This window comes from Saimiri boliviensis, chromosome 12, assembly GCF_048565385.1.
Source record: "Saimiri boliviensis isolate mSaiBol1 chromosome 12, mSaiBol1.pri, whole genome shotgun sequence".
NCBI classification, from domain to species: Eukaryota; Metazoa; Chordata; class Mammalia; order Primates; family Cebidae; genus Saimiri; species Saimiri boliviensis.
The window spans coordinates 19,940,435-19,961,493 of record NC_133460.1 but is presented as its reverse complement, the minus strand read 5'-3'; the positions used below and the strand labels follow the sequence as shown (position 1 = coordinate 19,961,493).

The 21,059-nt window shown below is 44.3% G+C and overlaps 1 protein-coding gene across 2 annotated transcripts in view; it reads left to right on the top strand.

Moving 5' to 3' along the window:
- The window catches only part of VPS35L (VPS35 endosomal protein sorting factor like), a 149,683-nt gene that overhangs the window by 17,403 nt on the left and 111,221 nt on the right, over positions 1–21,059 (top strand). For both annotated transcript variants that reach the window (XM_039478174.2, XM_039478173.2), the window contains exons 4-8: positions 1,631–1,753; positions 2,630–2,654; positions 7,040–7,116; positions 9,512–9,640; positions 20,029–20,113. In XM_039478174.2, the coding sequence (XP_039334108.1) occupies positions 1,631–1,753; positions 2,630–2,654; positions 7,040–7,116; positions 9,512–9,640; positions 20,029–20,113 (439 nt within the window). The remainder of the gene's footprint in view (positions 1–1,630; positions 1,754–2,629; positions 2,655–7,039; positions 7,117–9,511; positions 9,641–20,028; positions 20,114–21,059) is intronic.

Here is a 21,059-nt window from a genome sequence, read left to right as displayed (position 1 = left end):
ATACGTTATTTAACATTGTTACATAAGTGGAACTAGTGTGTTCTGTGACTTGGTTTTTTGGAGACAGTCTTGCCCAGGCTGTGATACACTGGCATGATTATAGCTCGCTGTAGCCTTAAACTCCTGGGCTCAAACAATCTCCCTGCGTCAGCCTCTCAAGCAGCTAGGATTTCAGGTGTGCGTCACTGGGCTCAGCTAATTTTGGATTTTTGGTAGTCAGTCTCACTATGTTGCCCAGTCTGGTCTTGAACTCCTGGGCTCAAGTGATCCTCCTGCCTTGGCCTCCCAGAGTGCTGGGATGATAGGCATGAGCCACTGCAACCCACAATTTTATTTTTATTTTTACGTTTTGAGACAGAGTCTCATTCTGTCACCGAGGTTGGAGCTCAGTGGCATGATATTGGCTCACTGCAACCTCAGTCTCCCGGGTTCAAGCAGTTCTCCTGCCTCAGCCTTCCTAGTAGCTGGGATTACAGGCATGCGCCATCACACTTGGCTAATTTTTGTATTTTCAGTAGAGACAATGTTTCGTCATGTTGGCCAGGCTGGTCTCGAACACCAGACCTTAGGTGATCTGCCCACCTTGGCCTCCCGAAGTGCTGGGATTACAGGCATGAGCCACGGTGCCCGGCCAACTTTTTTTTTTTTTTTTTTAACTTGACCATATATCTTGGAGAACTATCCATGGTAGATTTAGAACAGACTATTAATTTGATCAGCCATATTGTAGTCTAAGGACTGGATTTACCTATTTTAATTTGCCATTCCTTTACTGATGTATCCACATAGATAGTTTCTGGGTTTTGCTGACAGAAACAGCAGTGCACCATGTACCTTGAACATACAAACGTCTTGGTGTATGTCTGCAAGGGTTTCTGCAGGATAGCTTCCTAGAAGTTCTTTGCTGGCATAAGGCAATGAACATTTCAGGTTTTGATGGCTATCACCAAATTGTCCTCCAAACAGAGTTAACCAGTCTATTTCCAGCAGTGATATTGAAGAGGGCCTGTTACCCTACATCCTTGCCAGCATTTTAACTCTTTGACATTCTGATAGTTGAAAAAGTGGTTTTTTCCAACTATCCTTTCCTGAATTCCTAATGAGTTTGAACATTTTTTGATGTGATTATTGGCCATTTGTGATAAAATGGACAGAATTTTTTTTTTTTTTTTTTTTTTTTTTTGAGACGAGAGTCTTGCTCTGTCGTTCAGGCTGGAGTGCAGTGGTGCAATCTCGGTTCACTGCAACCTTTGCCTCCCAGGTTCAAGCGATTCTCCTGCCTCACCTTCCCAAGTAGCTGGGACTAGGACTATAGGCATGCACCATCACACCTGGCTAATTTTTGTATTTTTAATAAAGACGAGATTTTACCCTGTTGGCCACGCTGGCCTCAAACCCCTGGCCTCAAGTGATGCATCTGCCTCGATTCCCAAATCTTCTGTAATCTTCTGCTGGGATTACAGGTGTGAGCCACCGTGCCTGGTGCTGAAATTTTTTTTTATGGTGGTAAACCTTGAGACTGATCTCTTTTATTCCACAGTAAAGGACTACCTGCCTTCTATTTATGTATGTATATATTTAAAGATTAAAATGATACTGCCGCTGAAGAGATTATCTTGCCATTCTTTAGGACAGCTCCAGGAAGAAACGTGATAGAGATGATAACTCCGTTGTAGGATCGGATTTTGAGCCTTGGGCCAACAAACGGGGAGAAATCCTTGCCCGGTACACCACTACTGAAAAGCTGTCTATTGTGAGTACCAGGAGACCCTCTCCCAGGGTTTACTTTGGAGTTAGTAGTAATTTCTTTTGCTTACGTTGCTTCAACTTCTGGGCTCTGTAGGTTTCACTTACTTACTTGTTTTGTTTTGTTTTTGAGACAGAATCTCGCTCTGTTGCCCAGGCTGCAGTGCAGTGGTGTGCTCTCAGCTCACCCCAGCCTCCACCTCCTGGGTTCAAGCAATTCTCCTGCCAAAGCCTCCCGAGTAGCTGGGACTACAGGTATTTGCCACCATGCCCAGCTAATTTTTGCATTTTTAGTAGAGACAGGGTTTCACCATGTTGACCAGGATGGTCTTGATCTCTTGATCTCTTGATCTCGTGATCCACCTGCCTCGGCCTCCCAAAGGGCTGGGATTATAGGTGTGAGCCACTGCGCCTGGCCTAATTTTTCTATTTTTACTAGAGACAGGGTTTTACCATTTTGGTCAGGCTGGTCTTCAACTCCTGACCTCGTGATCTGCCTGCCTCTGCCTCCCAGAGTGCTGGGATTACAGGAGTGAGCCACAGCACCTGGCCTTTATTTGTTTTTCTACTGCTCTGAAAAGCTCAAATATAAGGTTTCACGTAGTATGTCAGTGCTGTTGGCAGAAAAATGTGCCGACAGGCTTCTCAAAAAAATATGTTAAGGATCAGGGATGTGGCACAGATTAGAGAAAGAATTAGAACCCCAGAATCTTGTCTTTAGCAGGAGGTTTGAATTATGAAGGGAGGAGGAATGGTTTTTAGTGATATTTTCTTTCTTTGAATATATATTTCTTTCTCTTGGGTATCTAAATGGATTTGTTGGAAAACAATGACCATATTGCCTTAGATTTTTAAAATATTAATGAATTTTGTGTCTCTGCAGAATCTCTTTATGGGATCTGAAAAAGGTAAGATGAGTTTGTTGTTGTTTTGTTGGGAAAATTCTGGCATTACTTTTAATATAATTTTACAAAGGAAAAAAGTTTACGTGATACGATTCTGATGTTTAATTCAGTTGGAACTACTATTTCTTAGATTATGGATAGACAGAACTAAAATACATATTTACATTATGAATTAAAAAAATATCAAATCCCAACACTTTGGGACGCCAAGGTGGGTGGATCACCTGAGGTTAGGAGTTCAGGATCAGCCTGGCCAACATGGTGAAACCCCATCTCTACTAAAAGTATAAAAATTTGCTGGGCGTGGTGCAAATTGTAATCCCAGATTGTAATCCAGATACTCTGGAGGCTGAGACAGGAGAATCAGTTGAACCTGGGAGACAGGGGTTGCAGTGACCCGAGATTGTTCCATTGCACTCCAGCCTGGGCAACAAGAGCAAAATTCCGTCTAAAAAACAAAATATGGCTGGGTGTGGTGACTCACGTCTATGATTCCAGCACTTTGGGAGGCTGAGGCGGGTGGATCACTTGAGGTCAGGAGTTCAAGACCAGCTTGACCAACATGGTGAAACCCCATCTCTACTAAAAATAGAAAAAAAAAAAAATTCACTAGATGTATGACAGATGCCTGTAACCTCAGCTACTCAGGAGGCTGAGGCAGGAGAATCGCTTGAACTTGAGAGGCAGAGGTTGCAGTAAGCTGAGGTTGTGCCACTGTACTTCATCCTGGGTGACAGAGTGAGACTCCATCTCAAAAAGGTACCAAAGAGGTTACTAGGAGTAAAACATAAGCTTACTGTTTACGAGGAGAAGGTGTCCCCCTCATTGTGCCTCCTTCACCAGCTGGGGAATTGCTTCAGAGAGCCTTTCCCTTGCCTTAAGTCTTTTCCCTTGTGCCATAAGATACGTTGGTAAGTGGTCAGATGCTCAGTCTTAGAGGCCATTGGTCCCAGCTTCTCCTAAGACACACAGTCAGAAGCTCTTGACCAGGGTGTCTCAAACTGCTGTGCAGCAGGATTTCCTGAGGAACTTTTTTATGAATATAGATGACTGGCCCCCACTCACTCAATTAATCTTGCAGGATGGGACCCCAGATTCCTATTTTGATGCTCCTAGGTGATTCTGGAGCAACTGGTGGATCATGTGCTGCTGGGTACAGATGAGCACAACCATGTTTCATTGCAGCTGCCACTCTCCCCTCACCTGTGCTGGAAGCGACAGCATGTTAGAAATCAAGAGAGTGGGAGCAGCTTTGTTATACACAGAATTTTTTTGTTGTTATTATTTGAGGTGGAGTCTCACTCTGTCACCCAAAGTGGAGTGCAGTGGCATGATCTTGTCTCACTGAAACCTCCACCTCCTGGGTTCAAGCAGTTCTCCCATCTCAGCCTGCTGAGTTGATGGGACTGTAGGTGTGCACCACCGCACCTGGCTAATTTTTGTATTTTTAGTAGAGCAGGGTTTCACCATGTTGGCCAGGCTGGTCTCAAACTCTTGACCTCAAGTCATCTGCCTGCCTCAGCCTCCCAAAGTGTTGGGATTACAGGTGTGAGCTACCACCCCCAGCCTGTTATGAGCAGCATTTTGATCCCAGACTATAAAAAGTATATCAGACTGTCACGCACCCACCAGTTTGTAAAGATCAAATAGAGTGATGATATTAATTATCTTAGTCTGGTTGGTGGTACTATAAAGGAATACCAGAGGCTGGGTAACTTATAAGGAAGAGAGCTTTACTTGGCTTATAGTTCCACAGGCTATGTAAGAAGCCTGGTGCCAGCATCTGCTGTTGATGAGGGCCTCAGGCTGCTTCCACGCATAGTGGAGTGCAAATGAGAGCAGGTGTGTGCAGTGATTGCACGGCAAGAGGAGGCAGGAGAGAGAGGGAGAAGATGCCAGGCTTTTTTCAACAGCCAGTACTCATGGGAACTAAGAGTAAGAACTCATTACTTCGAGGATTCCACCAAACCATTCATGAGGGATCCTTCCCCTACAACCCAAACATCTCCTACCAGGCTCCACCTTCAATATTGGGGATCACATTTCAACTTGAGACTTGGTATGAACATAGAGCAGTAGGAACTTTCGTATGCTGCTGATGGGAACGTAAAATGGCACAACCACCTTGTAGAACACTTTTGTGTTTTTTATTTAATTTGAAGACAGGTACTATGATCTGGTTGGTTGTGCCCAACCTTCCTCCCCTGTCCCAATTCACACGTTGAAATCCTAACTGTAAGGTAATGGTATTAGGAGATGGGCCCTTTTCAGAGGTGATTAGGTTGTGAGGGTGGAATCCTCATGAATGAGATTAGCACCCTGAGAAAGAGGCCCCTGGGCACTGCCTCACTTTTTCCACCAATTGAAGATATAGCAAAAAGGCATCATCTATGAACTGAACCAGAAAGCGGGTCCTCACCAGACACCTAATCTGCCGGCACCTTGATCTTGGACTTCTCAGCCTTTAGGATGGCGAGAAATATACTGCTCTTGTTCATAAGCCACCCACTTTGTAGTGTTTTGTCATAGCAGCTCAAAGGGATTAAGACAATGGGTCAACCCTTTGATCCAGCATTCCACTACTAGGGTAGCCCCAGCTCAGGGGTTGGTAAACTGCATACATCCAACCAGGGAAGGATGCCAGCTGTGCAGTTGGCCAAGCTCACAGAAGCCTGACGGCCAAGTCTGGTCCACTGCCTGTTTTTTTAAGTAAAGTTTTATTGGAACACAGCCCTGTCAGTTTGCTTATATATTATCTATGCCTGCTTTTGTGCTACAGCAGTAGAGTTGAATAGTTGGAGCAGACACTTTGTGACTCAAAACCTAAAAGATTTGTCAGGCTTGCAGAAAGAGTTTTGCAACTGGATCCTCAGTCCGTATTTCTTTCTTATTTTTCTTTTCTTTTTCTTTTTTTTTTTTTTTTTTTGAGACTGAGTTTTGCTCTTTTTGCCCAGGCTGTAGTACAATGGCGCTATCTCGGCTCACTGCAACCTCTGCCTCCCAGGTTCAAGCAATTCTCCTGCCTCAGCTTCCCAAGTAGCTGGGATGACAGGCACCCACCCCCACGCCCGGCTAATGTTTGTATTTTTAGTAGAGTAGGGGTTTCAGCATGTTGGCCAGGCTGGTCTTCAACTCATGACCTCAGGTGATCTGCCTGCCTCAGCCTCCCAAATTGCTGAGATTACAGGTATGAGCCACCATGCCCAGCCTATTTGGAAACTTAATTACTAGAATAGTTGTTACTAATTAAATAATACTACCATTCTCTCTCAGCTGACCCCAGACTCAAATATGAGTCAACACCAGATCTGAGAAGTCAGTGCCTGAAAAAGAATAAACTTGAGTTCCTTAGAGTAGATTTGGTAGGAAGGAGCAGGGAGATAATGTGAGCCATGGGACCTCAGAAATAGAACAGAGGCCTGGCCAGGTGCATTGGCTTATGCCTATAATCCGAACACTTTAGGAAGCTGAGGTGAGCAGATTACATGAGGTCAGGAGTTCAAGACCAGCTTGGTCAGCTGGTGAAATCCGTCTCTACAAAAAAATACAAAAATTAGCCAGGCATGGTCACGTGCGACTGTAGTCCCAGCTACTCAGGAGGCTGTTGCAGGAGGATCACTTGTACCCAGGAGGTGGAGGTTGCTATAATCCAAGATTGTGCCACTGCACTCCAGCCTACGGGACAGAGTGAGGTCCTGTGTCCAAAAAAAAAAAAAAAATGGTACTAGAGCAGAGGCCCCCTTGAAATGGGGGAAGGATTCCAAAATAGACGGCCACAGAGGGCAGCAGTCAGCCAGATGCATCACCCAGCCGTGTGGCTGGCCTGTGGCCTGAGGGCCTTTCCTTTATCCCTCCACCAGTCCCTGCTGATGAGGAAACTGTGCTGACAGATGCTGGAAGGAGGCACAGCTAGTTCTGTTTGCTCAAAGAGAGAGCTTTGAAGCCCTAGTGTTTCCACCCTTGGGTAGACAGTGAGATGGTTGTTTTGTTAGCAGAAGAGCACAATTCTGTGCTGTGAGTATGAGCCTAAGAGGGCCTTTTGTTCATAGAAAACAATTAAATGACGGATTTTTGGCATCCTTATCTGGACTGCCTTTCTTTAGGAATAAACAGATGATACACAGCAAAGTTTGTAAATTTCGAATGCAGCGGTTAACCTCTCTGAGGCTGGCCCACTGCGCTCCCAGGGGCAGCAGCTGAGTAGGAAATGTTGTGATGAAACTCTGGTTACATAAGGAAGTTGCTTTCAAATTCTGGGATAGTTTTCTATAATGGAATCATTCCCTAGTGTCTTTATTCACGATGAAGTGTAGAGTGAAAGATGCCTCCATTGGGGGTATTGGTGCTCGAGAAAAGCCACCTGTGTGACATAAATTCATTCTGTTTAGGCAGAGCTGGGACTGCCGCATTTGCAATGTCAGAGAAGGTTCGGACCCGGCTGGAGGAGCTGGATGACTTTGAGGAGGTGAGCAAGTCATTTGTGTGCAGGGAGTGGGAGAGCTTTTCATTCCTCCTGCCAAGTGAGATCAACTTTGGTGACTGCCCTTTGATTAATTCCCGGTCTGCAGATTGTGCTCAGTCTTCCTGAGGCAATGACTCCATCCAGGGAAGGATGCCAGCTCTGCAGTTGGCCGAGCTCACAGAAGCCTGACGGCTGCTTTTCCAAAGGCCTCTTTTCTCATTGTGATGCTTGAGCAAGGCTGGGTTGCCTGGGGACAGTGTCTACTGGTAAAAACCAACTGCAAGGCTGGGCGCGGTGGCCCATGCCTATAATCCCAGCACTTTGGGAGGCCGAGGTGGGCGGATCACCTGAGGTCAGGAGTTCAAGACCAGCCTGGCCAACGTGGTGAAACCCCAGTTCTACTAAAAATATAAAAATTAGCCAGGCATGGGGGTGAATGCCTATAATCCCAGCTATTCAGGAGGCCGAGATAGGAGAATTGCTTGAACCTGGGAGACAGAGGTTATAGTGAGCTGAGATAGTGCCACTGCACTCCAGCCTGGGCAAAAGAGCCAGACTTTGTCTAAAAAAAGAAAAAACAACAACAAAAAACCCAAACTGCAGTCACCTCCCTGAGAAGCAGCCTTGTGTAGTACAAAGACCTTTCTTTGTAACAGATGCTTCTTGGGCTGGCTGGATATGGCCCATAGGAATCTTTTAATTGGCCTGTATGTACTTTGAAAAAAGAGTGTTTTGCCAACACTTAAACAGTAAATGTAACCAACAGATACAGATGTCTTGAACAAAATCTTGGCTGGGGCAGTGGCTCACACCTGTAATCCCAGCACTTTGGGAGGCCAAGGTGAGCAGATTGCCTGAGGTCAGGAGTTCGAGGCCTGGCCAACGTGGTGAAACCCTGTCTCTACTAAAAATGCAAAAATTAGCTAGGTGTGGTGGCGGGTGCCTATAATCCCAGCTACTTGGGAGGCTGACATAGGAGAATTGCTTAAACCCAGCAGATGAAGGTTGCAGGTCACTCTGTTGCCCAGGCTGGAGTGCAGTGGTGTGATCTCAGCTCACTGCAACCTCTGCCTCCCAGGTTCAAGCAGTTCTCCTGCCTCTGCCTCTCGAGTAGCTGGGATTACAGGCACACACTACCACGCTCAGCAAATTTTTATATTTTTAGGAGAGACAGGGTTTCACCATGTTGTCCAGGCTGGTCTCAAACTCCTGACCTCAGGTGATCCACCTGCCTCAGCTTCCCAATGTGCTGGGATTACAGACCTGAGCCACTGTGCCTGGCCAACTCATTTCTTTAGTAAAGAGTTTTTCACTTTGGATTGTAGGAAATATACATATAAACATTTGGTTCCTGGTCTCGTCATGGGTGTTTGCATGACCTTCACTCCTGTGAGTTTTGTGAAGAGCCTCTTTACAATAACCCAGGGTTAGAGAGCACCTACTCTGCACTAGGGAGTGTGCCAAGTCTTTACCTACATGGTCTTTTCATCCCCATGATGATCTTGTGCTCGGTTGCTATGGTTGTCTTTCTGTCCTGATTACTCTCTCCCTGGTCTAGTTAACACCCCTCACATTCCACAATGCCTAGTTAACACGTGTACTCCACTGAGAGTTTGTCTCGAGTATCACTCCTCCAGGAAGCCATTCCTGAATCGCCCCACCAGTTTACAGCCCATTTCTTTGTTACCATATTTCTTCCATTCTGAGATGTATGATTTCTTTCACATTTGAGTATCTCTGAAATTGGAGTATATGTTCCTCAGTTGGTTCCTGTCGGTGATCAGCACATTTTTCTTCCTTGGTAGCCCATTAAACAGTTGTGCTTTTTCCAATGAGCACCTCAGATCCAGTGAACTATGCTATGTGTCACCACAGAATTGTGTTTTCTCCTGAGCATTTATCTCAGTTTGAGTTAATATCCATCTATCTTTAGTATCTTAAGCTCCATTTGTGCTGAAATACCCTGTCATGTCTTATTGCTTGGGCATCTTGAGCAAAAATGTCTTTGCATTTTGAGCATCTAGTCCCATGCCCAGCACACAGGAGGCCCACAGTTGGTTGAATGAGGTATGTCCTGTCACCTCTATTCACAGATGAGACTCTGAGTGGAAAGTTGCTCACCCGGGGTCACACAGCTACTCAGTGACCGAACTGGGAGGTAGCTTAGGTTTGACTTGCTTCTAAAGCCAGCCTGTCAACCCACGGCACTCTGCCCATCTGAGTCAGAAAACTCAAAGAACCTCTTTGATTGCAAGTTGCAAGGGAAAGCTGTCAATCCTGGTGGGGATATGAGGAAAATGTAGAGACCAAAGCTCAGCCAATACCTAGTATTCTTCAGAGGGGTGACAGTCGAGATGTTTTTCCTGCTGTGCCTTCACCTTCTGCCTTCTCCCCACAGGGTTCCCAGAAGGAGCTGTTGAACTTGACTCAGCAGGATTATGTGAACCGCATAGAGGAGCTCAATCAGTCGCTGAAGGACGCCTGGGCCTCCGACCAGAAAGTGAAAGCTCTAAAAATTGTCATCCAGGTTAGATCTAGTGACCCTCTCTGCCCCACCAGAATCTCCTATGTAAAATTCCACTGTGGAGACAGAGTTTTCAGGGGTCTGCCTGCAGGGTCTTATCCTTGTTCTTTCATGCTTTCATTTTCTTAAACTTCTTGTGAAAAGCCATGATTATGAATCTGTGTGTTTATGAGATGGCTAATCCCAGGGTCACCATGTACAGCTGCACAGGTTGTGCACTGCACAACTCCAGGAAGCATTCTTCACCCTAGATTACAGAATAGATAATACCGCATGTGTTGTACAGTACATTAATCATGGTGTCACTCCTGACACATTTATGACACTGAAGATTGAGCAGCTTTCTTTCGGGTTGCCTTGACTGCATTGGTTTGGTGTCTTCGGGAGTAATGATGTGTGTCCCTGATAAATTCATTTTTCAGACATATTCTGCATGCTGGGTGACAAGGAGACGATATTTACAGCCTTGGGAGAGGTGCATACATTGAATCTTCTCTGTTGATGAATTTGTTAAGCCAGTGACAATTCTTGAACCACAAGAACAAGTACTATGTGGAAAACAGCTTCTATTTCTTGGCCCTGAAGATCCTAGCATCTCAGCAAAATGTACTCAGAAGCACATTAGGAAAGGAATCATGTATTAAATTATCATTTTCAGAGCAGAGTTAACAAAGGATTTCTGTACTGCCATTTTAGTTCAAAAGGACAGATCCGTTCTCATTCCATGTTATGATAATGTGACATTTGTTTTCTCACCTGTTCTTTTGAAAGGCTGGAGAGTGGGGTAATCTTCACATTGGACACTTAAAGTCTTTCAAGATGACTCCTTATATAGTAGGGGTGATTTCTTTGGTGTTTCATGATGGGAGGCAAACCCTAGCCCGTTTCTCTTCAATCTCTGTTGTTAGTTTACAGAGTAAACAGTCCCGAAGGCCAGGCCTGTCATCCTGGAAGCCCGTGGTGAGGGTTACTTGCTGAGTGCCTTGAGTGAGAAACTATCTGAACTAAAAAGTGCTTCTTCACAATATTTGCATTGGCAGTATCTCTCCATAGATTACTGTAGTTTAGAACTGTGTCTTCTAAGTGGTTTACATCTGGGGGAGATTTGATTTATGTCTTTGCAAATAAAATAATCGTTAAGTGTGTTTCATCAACTCCACATCTGGCTGATAGTAACAATTCTGCAATGCATTAAGGACTGCCTTCTTTATCCAAAAGATATAGTCAAGGCCGGGCACAGTGGCTCACATCTGTAATCCCAGCATGTTGGAAGGCTGAGGCAGCTGGATCGCTTGAGCCCAGGAGTTTGAGACCAGCCTGACCAACATGGTGAAACCCCATCTCTACTAAAAATACAAAAATTAGCCGGGTGTGGTGGCAGGTGATTGTAGTCCCACCTACTTGGGAGACTTAAACCTGGAACGCCGATGTTGCAGTGAGCTGAGGTCGCACCACTGCACTACAGCCTTGGTAACAGGGTGCAGGAGACATAGTCAAGGTGCAGAGTTTAGAGAAAAGAGCACAGTTCACCTTATTTGCTGTACAGTAGAGGTTTTTATGTGTCGGGGTGGGGTGATAGCTGCTTTACTAAGACATACTTTGCATATCATAAAGTCCACCCATTGTAAGTGTATCATTGAGTGATTTATTTTTTAAATTTTTAAAATTTTTATTTATTATTTTTTTTGGAGATGGGGTTTCACCACGTTGGCCAGGCTGGTCTCGAACTCCTGACCTCAGGTGATCCACCCTCCTTGGCCTCCCAAAGTGCTGGGATTACAGGTATGAGCCATCATGCCAGGCCAATTCAGTGATTTTTTTTTTTTTTTTTTTTTTTTTACTAAATTTGTAGAGTTGTGCAACTATCACACAATCTAGCTTTAGAACATTTTTATGCCTCCCCAGATTCCCCAAGCCTGTTTGTAATCAAACCCCACTGCCATACCCAACCCCAGAAAACCACAAGTCTGTTTTCTGACTCTACTGCCTTTGACATTTCATATACATGGGATTATTCAGTAGATAATCTTTTGCATCTGGCTCTTCTCACATAGTATAATGTGCCTTTTTAATTGATACATAATAATTCTACGTATTTATGGGGTACAGAGTGATATTTTGATAGATGTATCCAATGTGTAATGATCAAATCCAAATAATTAGCATATTCATCACCTCAGACGTCCCTGATTTCTATGTGTTGGGACCATTCAAAATCTTCTCCTCTAGCTATTTGAGAATACACAATAAGATAGGCCTGGTGGCACACGCCTGTAATCCTAGTTAGTGGGAGGCTGAGGCATGAGAACTGCTTGAACCTGGGAGGGGGAGGTTGCAGGGAGCTGAGACTGCACCACTGCACTCCAGCCTGAGCAACAGAGCAAGACTGTGTCTCAAAAATAATAATAAATTATGAACTATGGTCACTCTAGTGAGAAGAACACTAGAACTTACTCCTACTATGTAGCTGTCATTTTGCGCCCATTAACCAACCTCTCCATGCTCCCCTTGCCCCTACCCTTCCCAGCCTCTAGTAATTGCAGTTCTCCTCTCTGCTTCTATGAGCTCAACTTTCATAGCTCCCACATATGAGTGAGAACATGCAGTGTTTATCTTTCTGTGCCTGTTTCACTTAACATGATGTCTTCCAGGCTCATTCGTGTTGCTGTGAATGATGTAGTTTCATTTTTTATGGCTAAATAATGTTCCTCTGTATGTGTATATGTGTGTGTGTAGGTGTCATGTTTTCTTTCTTAATCTGTTTAAGTACATTTAGATCGATTCCATATCTTAGCTGTCGTGAATAGTGCTACAATAAACATGGTACTGCAGGTATTTCTTTCATATACCGATTTCCTTTTCTTTAGATGATAACCTAGTTGTGAGATTGCTACATCATATGGTAGTTCTACTTTTAGTTTTTTGAGAAATTTCCATACTGTTTTCTAGAATTGTTACACTAATTTACATTCCCACCCACAGTGAATAGGAGTTCCCTTTTTGGCCTGGTGCGGTGGCCCACTCCTGTAGTCCCAGCATTTTAGGAGGCCAAGGAGGGTGGATCACCTGAGGTCAGGAGTTCGAGACCAGCCTGGCCAATATGGTGAAACCCTGTCTCTACTAAGAATACAAAAATTAGCTGGGTGTGGTGGCAGGTGCCTGTAATCTCAACTACTTGGGAGGTTGAGGCAGGGGAATCTCTCAAACCCAGGAGGTGGAGGCTGCAGTGAGCCGAGATCGCACCATTGCACTCCAGCATGGGTGACAGGAGCGAAGCTCTGTCTGGGGGGGGAAAAAAAAAAAAAAAAAAAAGTTTCTTTTCCTCTGCATTCTCACCAGGATTTTTTTTTTCTTTTCAGAGGTGAGGTTGCCCAGGCTGGAGTGCAGTAGTTAATCCCAGACGTGATCATACTGCATTACAGCCAGCCTAGAAATCCCATACTCAAGTGATCCTCTCACCTCAGCCTCCCAAGTAGCTGGGACTACAGGCACAAACCACCATGCCCAGCCTCTTTTTGTCTTTTAGACAGTAGCCATTTTCATGTGGTTTTCATGTGATGATTTCCCTGATGATGAGTGATGTTGAACGTTTTTTTCACATATTTGTTGGCTAATTTGTATAACATCTTTTGAGAAATGTCTCTCCAGCTCATTTGTCCAGTTTTTAATTGGAATCTTTTTTTTTTATTCTTTCTGAGATAGAGTCTTGTTCTGTCGCCTAGGCTAGAGTGCAGTGGTGCAATCTTGGCTGACTGCACCTTCTGCCTCCTGGGTTGAAGCCGTTCTCCTGCCTCAGCCTCCTGAGTATCTGGGATCACAGCTGGGTGCCACCACGCCCGGCTAATTTTCATATTTTTAGTGGAGATGGGGTTTCACCATGTTAGTTGGGCTGGCCTCGAACTCCTGACCTCAGGTGATCCACCTGCCTCAGCCTCCCAGAGTGCTGGGACTACAGGTGTGAGCCACCATGCTGGGCCTTGGATTATTTTCTTTAGCATAATATGTTTGAGGTTCATCCACATATATTATGTGAGGGTACTTCGTTCCTTTTTCCTGCTGACTTGTATTCTAATGTGTGATTATCTTAAGTCAATGGGCATTTGGGTTGTTCCCACTCTCCGGCTGTTACGAATAATGCTGCTATGCACATTTGCATACAGTTATTTGTGTAGGCTTATGTTTTTATTACTCTTAGGTAAAATTTTAGGAATGGAATTGCTGGGTCGTATGGTTAGGTTTAACTTGTTGAGAAACTGCCAAATTGTTTTCCAGATGGTTCCAGCATTTACTTGAGGGTTCTAATTCCTTCACATTTTCTCTGACACTCGGCATTCTCCATCTTTTTTTCTGTTTTCTTTTCTTTTTGTTTTTTTGAGACAGGGTCTCACTCTGTCACCCACACTGGAGTGCCGTGCCACAATCATAGCTCACTGTAGCCTCAAACTTTAGCCTCAAGTGATCCTCCCAACTCAGCCTTCTGAGTAGCTGAGACTACCATGCCCAGTTTAATTTTTAAAGATTTTTTTTTTGTAGAGACAGGGTTATGCTGTGTTGCTCAGTCTGGTCTCGAACTCCTGGCTTCAAGTGATCTTCCCACCTCAGCCTCCCAAAGTGCTGGGATTACAGGCCTGAGCCATTACACCTGCCTGTCATTTTTATTATAACCATCCTGTCATCCTATTGGATTTGAAGTGGTACGGTTTTAATTTGCATATTCCTAACACTAATGTTTAGCATCTTTGTACATGCTATTGGCCATTTGTGTATCTACGATGAAATGTCTCTTCAAGGCCTTCCCATTTAAAAATTGTGTGATTTGGTTGAGTTGTAACAATTTTTTTTGTTGTTGTTGGGAAGCAGGGTCTTGCTCTGTGACTCTAGATGGAGTGCAGTGGTGCCATCACAGCTCACTGTAGCCTTGACCTCCTGGGCTCCAGTGATCCTCCCACCTCAGCCTCCCTAGTAGCTAGGACTACAGGCATGTGCTGCCACATCCAGCTAATTTTTAAATTTTTTTGTAGAGACAGAGGGTTTCAGTTTGTTGCCCGGGCTGGTCTCGAACTCCTGTTCTCAAGCAATCCTTTGATCTTGGCCTCCTAAAGTGCTAGGATTATAGGCATAAGCCAGTGCACCTGGCCAGTTATATAACAGTGTTTTTTATATGTTTTTGATACTATTTCTTTGTCAAGTATGTGATCTAGTCTGTGGCTTGTCTTTTTGTTTTCATAATTGTGTCTTTGAAGTGCAGAAGTTTTTATTTAATTAAGTTTTCTGAGACAGAGTTTTACTCTCCTTGCCCAGCTGGAGTGCAGTGGCATGATATCAGCTCACTGCAACCTCTGCCTCTTGGGTTCAAGCAGTTCTCTTGCCTCAGCCTCCCGAGTAGCTGGGATTACAGGTGCCTACCACCATGCCCAGTTAATATGTATATTTTTAGTAGAGATGGGGTTTCGCCATGTTGGCCAGGCTGGTCTTGAACTCCTGACCTCAAATGATCTGCCCACCTTGGTCTCCCAAAGTGCTAGGATTACAGACGTGAGCCGTAGCACCTAGCCAGAAGTTTTTACTTTTAGCTTCCTTCATCAGTTTTCTCATTTTAGCTTGTGCTTTTGTAGTTGTATCTAAAAACTCATTGCGTAGCTCAAGGTCATGAAGATTTTTTTCCCTTTGTTTTTTTCTAGAAGTTTTATAATTTTAGCACTTATATTTAGGTCAGTGGTTCATTTTGAATTACTTTATAAGGTAAGGATCTAAGTCAGGTGTCCCCAAACTACGGACTGTGGGCCGCATGCGGCCCCCTGAGGCCATTTATCCGCCGCGGCACTTCAGGAAGGGGCACCTCTTTCACCGGTGGTCAGTGAGAGGAGCACAGTATGTGGCGGCCCTCCAACGGTCTGAGGGGCAGTGAACTGGCCCCCCGTGTAAAAAGTTTGGGGACGCCTGATCTAAGTATTTACTTTTTGCATGTGGAGCTACAGTTGTCTCAGCAACATTTGTTGAAAAGACTATTGTATTAGTGCATTCTTGAATTACTATGAAGAACTACCTGAGAATGGGTGATTTATGAAGAAAAGAAGTATAAGTGACTGAGTTCTGCAGGCTATATAGGAAGTATGGCTAGGGAGGCCTCAGGAAACTTAAAATCATGGCAGAAGGCGAAGGAGAAGAGAGAGAGAGAGAGAGAGAGAGAGAGAGAGAGAGAGAGAAGAGAGAGCACACGGGGAGATAACCCATGCTTTCAAACAACCAGATCTCATGAGAACTCAAACAACCAGAACTCTATCATGAGAACAGCAAGGGGAAGCCTTCCCCCATGGTTCATTAATCTCCCACGAGGCCTCTTCTCCCACACTGGGGATTACAAGTCGACATAAGAGTTGGATGGAGACACAGAGCCAAACCATGTTAACAGTCTTTTTCCCTACTGAGATCTTGGCATATTTGTTAAGAATCAGTTGACTACTGGCAGCAAACTCAGACTGCTTAAAAAACAAAAATCAATTGACATAAATGTAAGGGTTTATTTCTGGCTTCTCACTGTTATTCTGTTGATCCATAAGTCAATCCTTATGCTAGTTCTACATTGTCTCTTTTTTTTTTTTTTTTTTTTTTTTTTTTTTTGAGACAGTCTCACTCTGTCGCCCAGGCTGGAGTGCAGTGGCGCGATCTCTACTCACTGAAACCTCAGCCTCCCAGGTTCAAGTGATTCTCCTGCCTCAGCCTCCCCAATAGCTGGCATTACAGATGTGTGCCACCATATCCGGCTATTTTTTGTATTTTAATAGAGATGGGGTTTCACCGTGTTGGCTAGGCTGGTCCCAAATTCCTAACCTCAAGTGATCCGCCCACCTCAGCCTCCCGAAGTGTTAGAATTACAGGCATGAGCCACCACGCCTGACCAGTTTCACACTGTTTTGATTTCTATGGCACTATAGCAGGCGTCCCCAGACTACAGCCCGCCGGCCGCATGCGGCCCCCTGAGGCCATTTATTCGCCCCCCTGCCGCACTTCAGGAAGGGGCACCTCTTTCATTGGTGATCAGTGAGAGGAGCACAGTATGTGGCGGCCCTCCAACGGTCTGAGGGACAGTGAACTGGCCCCCTGTGTAAAAAGTTTGGGGATACCTGACCTGTACCTAAGCATGGAACTGCCCTGTACCTCTTCAACCTTTCCAGATAATGCTAAGTTATTTTCCATAGTAGTTGGTGCCAACATACACTTGTAGTAGCATGTGGGTGTGTGAGAGTCTGTGCTATTCAACGTTCTACCACCATTTGGTGTGAGTAGATTTTCTATTTTAATTTTTCTAGTCATTTTCTTGTGGTTTTAATTTTCAGTTCTTCGATGACTAATAAAAATGAGTATCTTTTCATGCACTTACAGGCTGTTGGGGTTTCCTTTTTTTGTAAAATGCCCTTTGCTGATTTCTTTTGCCCGTTTTTCCATTTTCTTATCTGTATTTTTCGTATTGAGTTTTTGGATTTTTAAAATGTATTCTGGATAGTAATGGTCTGCTTCCTTCCTTCCTATTCAGCCACAGGTCATCTTTGAATGTATGCATTTGTTTTGGCTATTCAGTTTTTTTTAACCTTTTTTTTTTTTTGAGATAGGTTCTTGCTGTGTCTCCCATGCTGGAGTACAGTGGGGTGGTCGTGGTTCGCTGCAGCCTCTCCTTTGTTTGCTCAAGTGATTCTCCCACCTCTGCCTCCTGAGTAGTTAGGGCTCCAGGTACATACCATCATGCCAAGATAATTTTTGTGTTTTTTTGTAGAAACAGAGGTCTCACTACATTGCCGAGGCTCAAACTCCTGGGCTCAAGCAATCTTCCTGCCTCAGCTTCCCAAAGTGCTGGGATTACAGGTGTGAGCCACCATGCTCAGCTGGGATTTGTATTTTTAACACATACCTGGGGTACCTGATTCTTAGACAAGTTTAGGAAGTGGCACCAAAGCTTTAAAACTGTGGCATCTTCAAAACAGTAATTTAAAAAGTACCTTCAATTCATAAGATCATTATAGCTTTAACTTTGGATTAAAAACAAGATCTTGTTCCTGTTTTCCTTTATAAAATATATGTCCTATGAAACCAGCTTGGGAGAAAATCAATGCACAGATGTTTGGGAAGCCCCAGCTATGTGTAATTTGAAATCCTCTGTTTAAATTCTCTCTCTCTCACCTCACCAGTGGGCAGTAACTCATCTCTGAAAGACTGTGCAACCCCAGCTCTGGGTAGAACTCAGAGATTTCACATCCCTAGGAACCAAGAACTGTGTATTGTAAACAGTCTCTAAGGTTTGGAGTTGTTAGTTTTTTCCAGCCTTGAAATCTCATGGGGCAGTTGTTTAAGTTGGAACTCTCACAAAGGCCATATGAAAATCACAAAGTGAGGCATCAGGAAATGGAATTCCACGTACATCCAATTGCCATGTTTGGTGTCAGCACTATTGTTTTTACAGCTTACATTCCTGCCCCCCCCCCATAACATCTGGCCTGTAAGAGGATGTTTTGCAAATCAGACACGTTATTTACTTTTAGGCGTGTAATGCTGTGGAGAAGCTTGGTGACTCTAACGATGTAGGTATTGGGTAACAGCACTAAACTAAAAACACATGTCAAGCTATCTTTTGACATGGCGAACGTTCTCGCCATTCTCTGCATGTTGGAATTGCTTATTAAATAATCGTTTCTGAGTGTCTGAACATCTTTTTTTATTTTTAAGTGACTTTTTTATGAGAGTCAACCATGGGGGTGATGAAATGTAGCAAAGTTATTTAATTTCTTATGCTGACTTTTGAATTTATAAAGACTTCAGGGCCTGGCATTAAATTTAGTTCTTCAAAATAGAGCTTTTCTGTTTCTGATGATAAAAGATGACTTAATCTAGGGTGTTTGGGGCCATATTGTGTGACTGTGGTCTTCTATCAAGAGTCCTGAGGCGGGGCGCAGTGACTCACTTTGGGAGGCTGAGGCGGGCAGATCACAAGGTCAGGAGTTTGAGACCAGCCTGACCAATATGGTAAAACCCCGTCTCAACTAAAAATACAAAAATTAGCTGGGCATGGTGATGTATACTTGTAATCCCAGCTACTTTGGAGGCTAAGGCAGGAGAATCACGTGAACCTGGGAGGTGGAGGTTGCAGTGAGCAAAGATCGTGCCATTGTACTCCAGCCTGGGCAATAGAGTGAGACTCTATGGGGTGGTGGGGGAAGAGTCCCGAACACTCAATGGCAGATGAGTGCACCCCCAAAAAAGAGTCACAAACATGTTGGCCAGGTACAATGGCTCATACTTGTATTTCCAGCACTTTGGGGGGCCAACGTGGGATGATTGCTTGAGGTTAGGAGTTCAGGAGCAGCCTGAGCAATATAGTGAGAACCTGCCTCTACACAAAATTAAAAAAAAAAAAAAAAAATTAGCCAGCCATGGTGGTACATGCCTGTAGTTCCGGCTGCTCAGGAGGCTGAGGCGGGAGGATTGTGTGAGCCCAGGAGTTCGTGGCTGCAGTGTGCTATGATTGCACCAGTGCACTCCAGCCTGAGTAACAGAGCAAGACTTTATCACTAATAAAATAATAATAACATTTAAAAAAATTAAATGAAGAGTCCTGAACATGGCTGTGACCCTTTGGCATGAATGAGAATGTAGAATTCAGCAATTCCTTGCAAAGCTGAAATGTTCTTAGCATTGAAGGTCATATTTCCAGAGTAACATGTATTCATTGAACTTAACCATGTTCCTTTTAGGGGGGAATTTGGGAGTGAGTATAAATAATCAGTGTGAGTTTATGAAGCCTTGGGGATTTACTTATGGGGTCATTTCTTAGAAAAGAATGTTTAAGGATCCTGATCACCCTGAAATAAACAGAAGAAGCCAGTCTGCAAAGCAGTCGAACAAAGACGAGGAGAGAGAGATGTCATTCACTTCTCTCAGTGGTTTTGAATGCTTCCTGGTTCAGTATACAAGCAGGATCCTTTTGGATAAGGCTTTCCTGGAACAAAGTGATAGTGTATTTCCTTAAGAGGCTATGTTATGGTCTGGGTGCACTGGCCCACGCCTGTAATCCCAGCACTTTGGGAGGCTGGGAGGATCGCTTGAGGTTGGGAGTTTAAGGCCAGCCTGGGCAACATAGCGAGATCCTTTTGTAGAGAACAAACAAACAAAAAAAAAAAAATGAAGGAAAAAGAAGAGACTCTGTTGTAAGCAGAGTCCAGCTCTCTTTGTCAGAAGCATAGTGGTTTAGCTTGTCGTTCTGTGCTCAGTGCCTAGTTCAGGCCTTGGCACTCAGTAAGTACCTCAGCTTGTTTATAGAAACCATTAATTTTTCAGGTCTGGAGTGTCCGACCGTACCAGCCATGCCAGAGTGAATTTTCTCTTCTTTTCTCTTTTTTTAGTGTTCAAAGCTTCTTTCAGATACCAGTGTTATTCAGTTCTACCCAAGCAAATTTGTGCTTATCACCGACATACTTGATACATTTGGTAAGTACCTGTCATATGCATCTTAGATCTAGGAAATGTGTTTGTTTTGTCAAGAACTGGGTGGTAGAGTTACTGTAAATTAGGTTCTCCAGTGGTTTAAGTTACTAGGTAAGTCAAGAGAGAGACCAAACCATCCTCTCCATGCCCATTAATAAGGGTGCTATTTTTGAAGCATTCTAAAGTTTTATTTTTTGTTCTTTTTTTTTTTTTTTTGAGTCACGGTCTTGCTCTGTCATCCAGACTGGAGGGCAGTGACACAGTCATAGCTCACTGCAGCCTCGAACTCCTGGCTTCAGCCATCTTCCTGCCTCAGCCATCTTCCTGCTTCAGCCTCCTGAGTAGCTGGGATTATAGGCTCATGCCACCATGCCCAGCTCTTTTTTTTGGTAGAAACAGAGTCTGGCAATATTGCCCAGGCTGGTTTCAAACTCCTAACCTCAAGTGATCTTCCTGCCTTAGCCTCCCAAAGGGCTGGGATAACAGGCATGAGCTACTGTGCCTGGCCTATTTTTCTTTATCTTTTGATAGTCTAGTAAAGTGAATTAGTGAAGCAGGGCAGGCTGAGACCACTAAGCAGCATGAGTCCCTTGCCGTCTCCCGGGCACCTGAAACTGAATTTGACATCTGTTTCCAGCCCTTTCCCTTTTCCCAGTGAGTTTCTGTCTCTGTGAATCGCACCACCATGTACCCAGTTGCCTGAGCTGGGAATCTGAGCATCTTCCCCCACATGCCCATGTCCAGTCACCCAGTTCTTTGGTTCAGCCTCTTACAGCTCTTCCCAGCATGTCCATTTTTCTCTTTCTTCACTGTTAATTTTTATTTTATTTTATTTTTATTTTTGGAGTCAAAGTCTCTGTCGCTCAGGCTGGAGTGCAGTGGCATGATGCTGGCTCACTGCAACCTCCACCTCTTGGGTTCAAGTGATTCTCCTGCCTCAGCCTCCCGA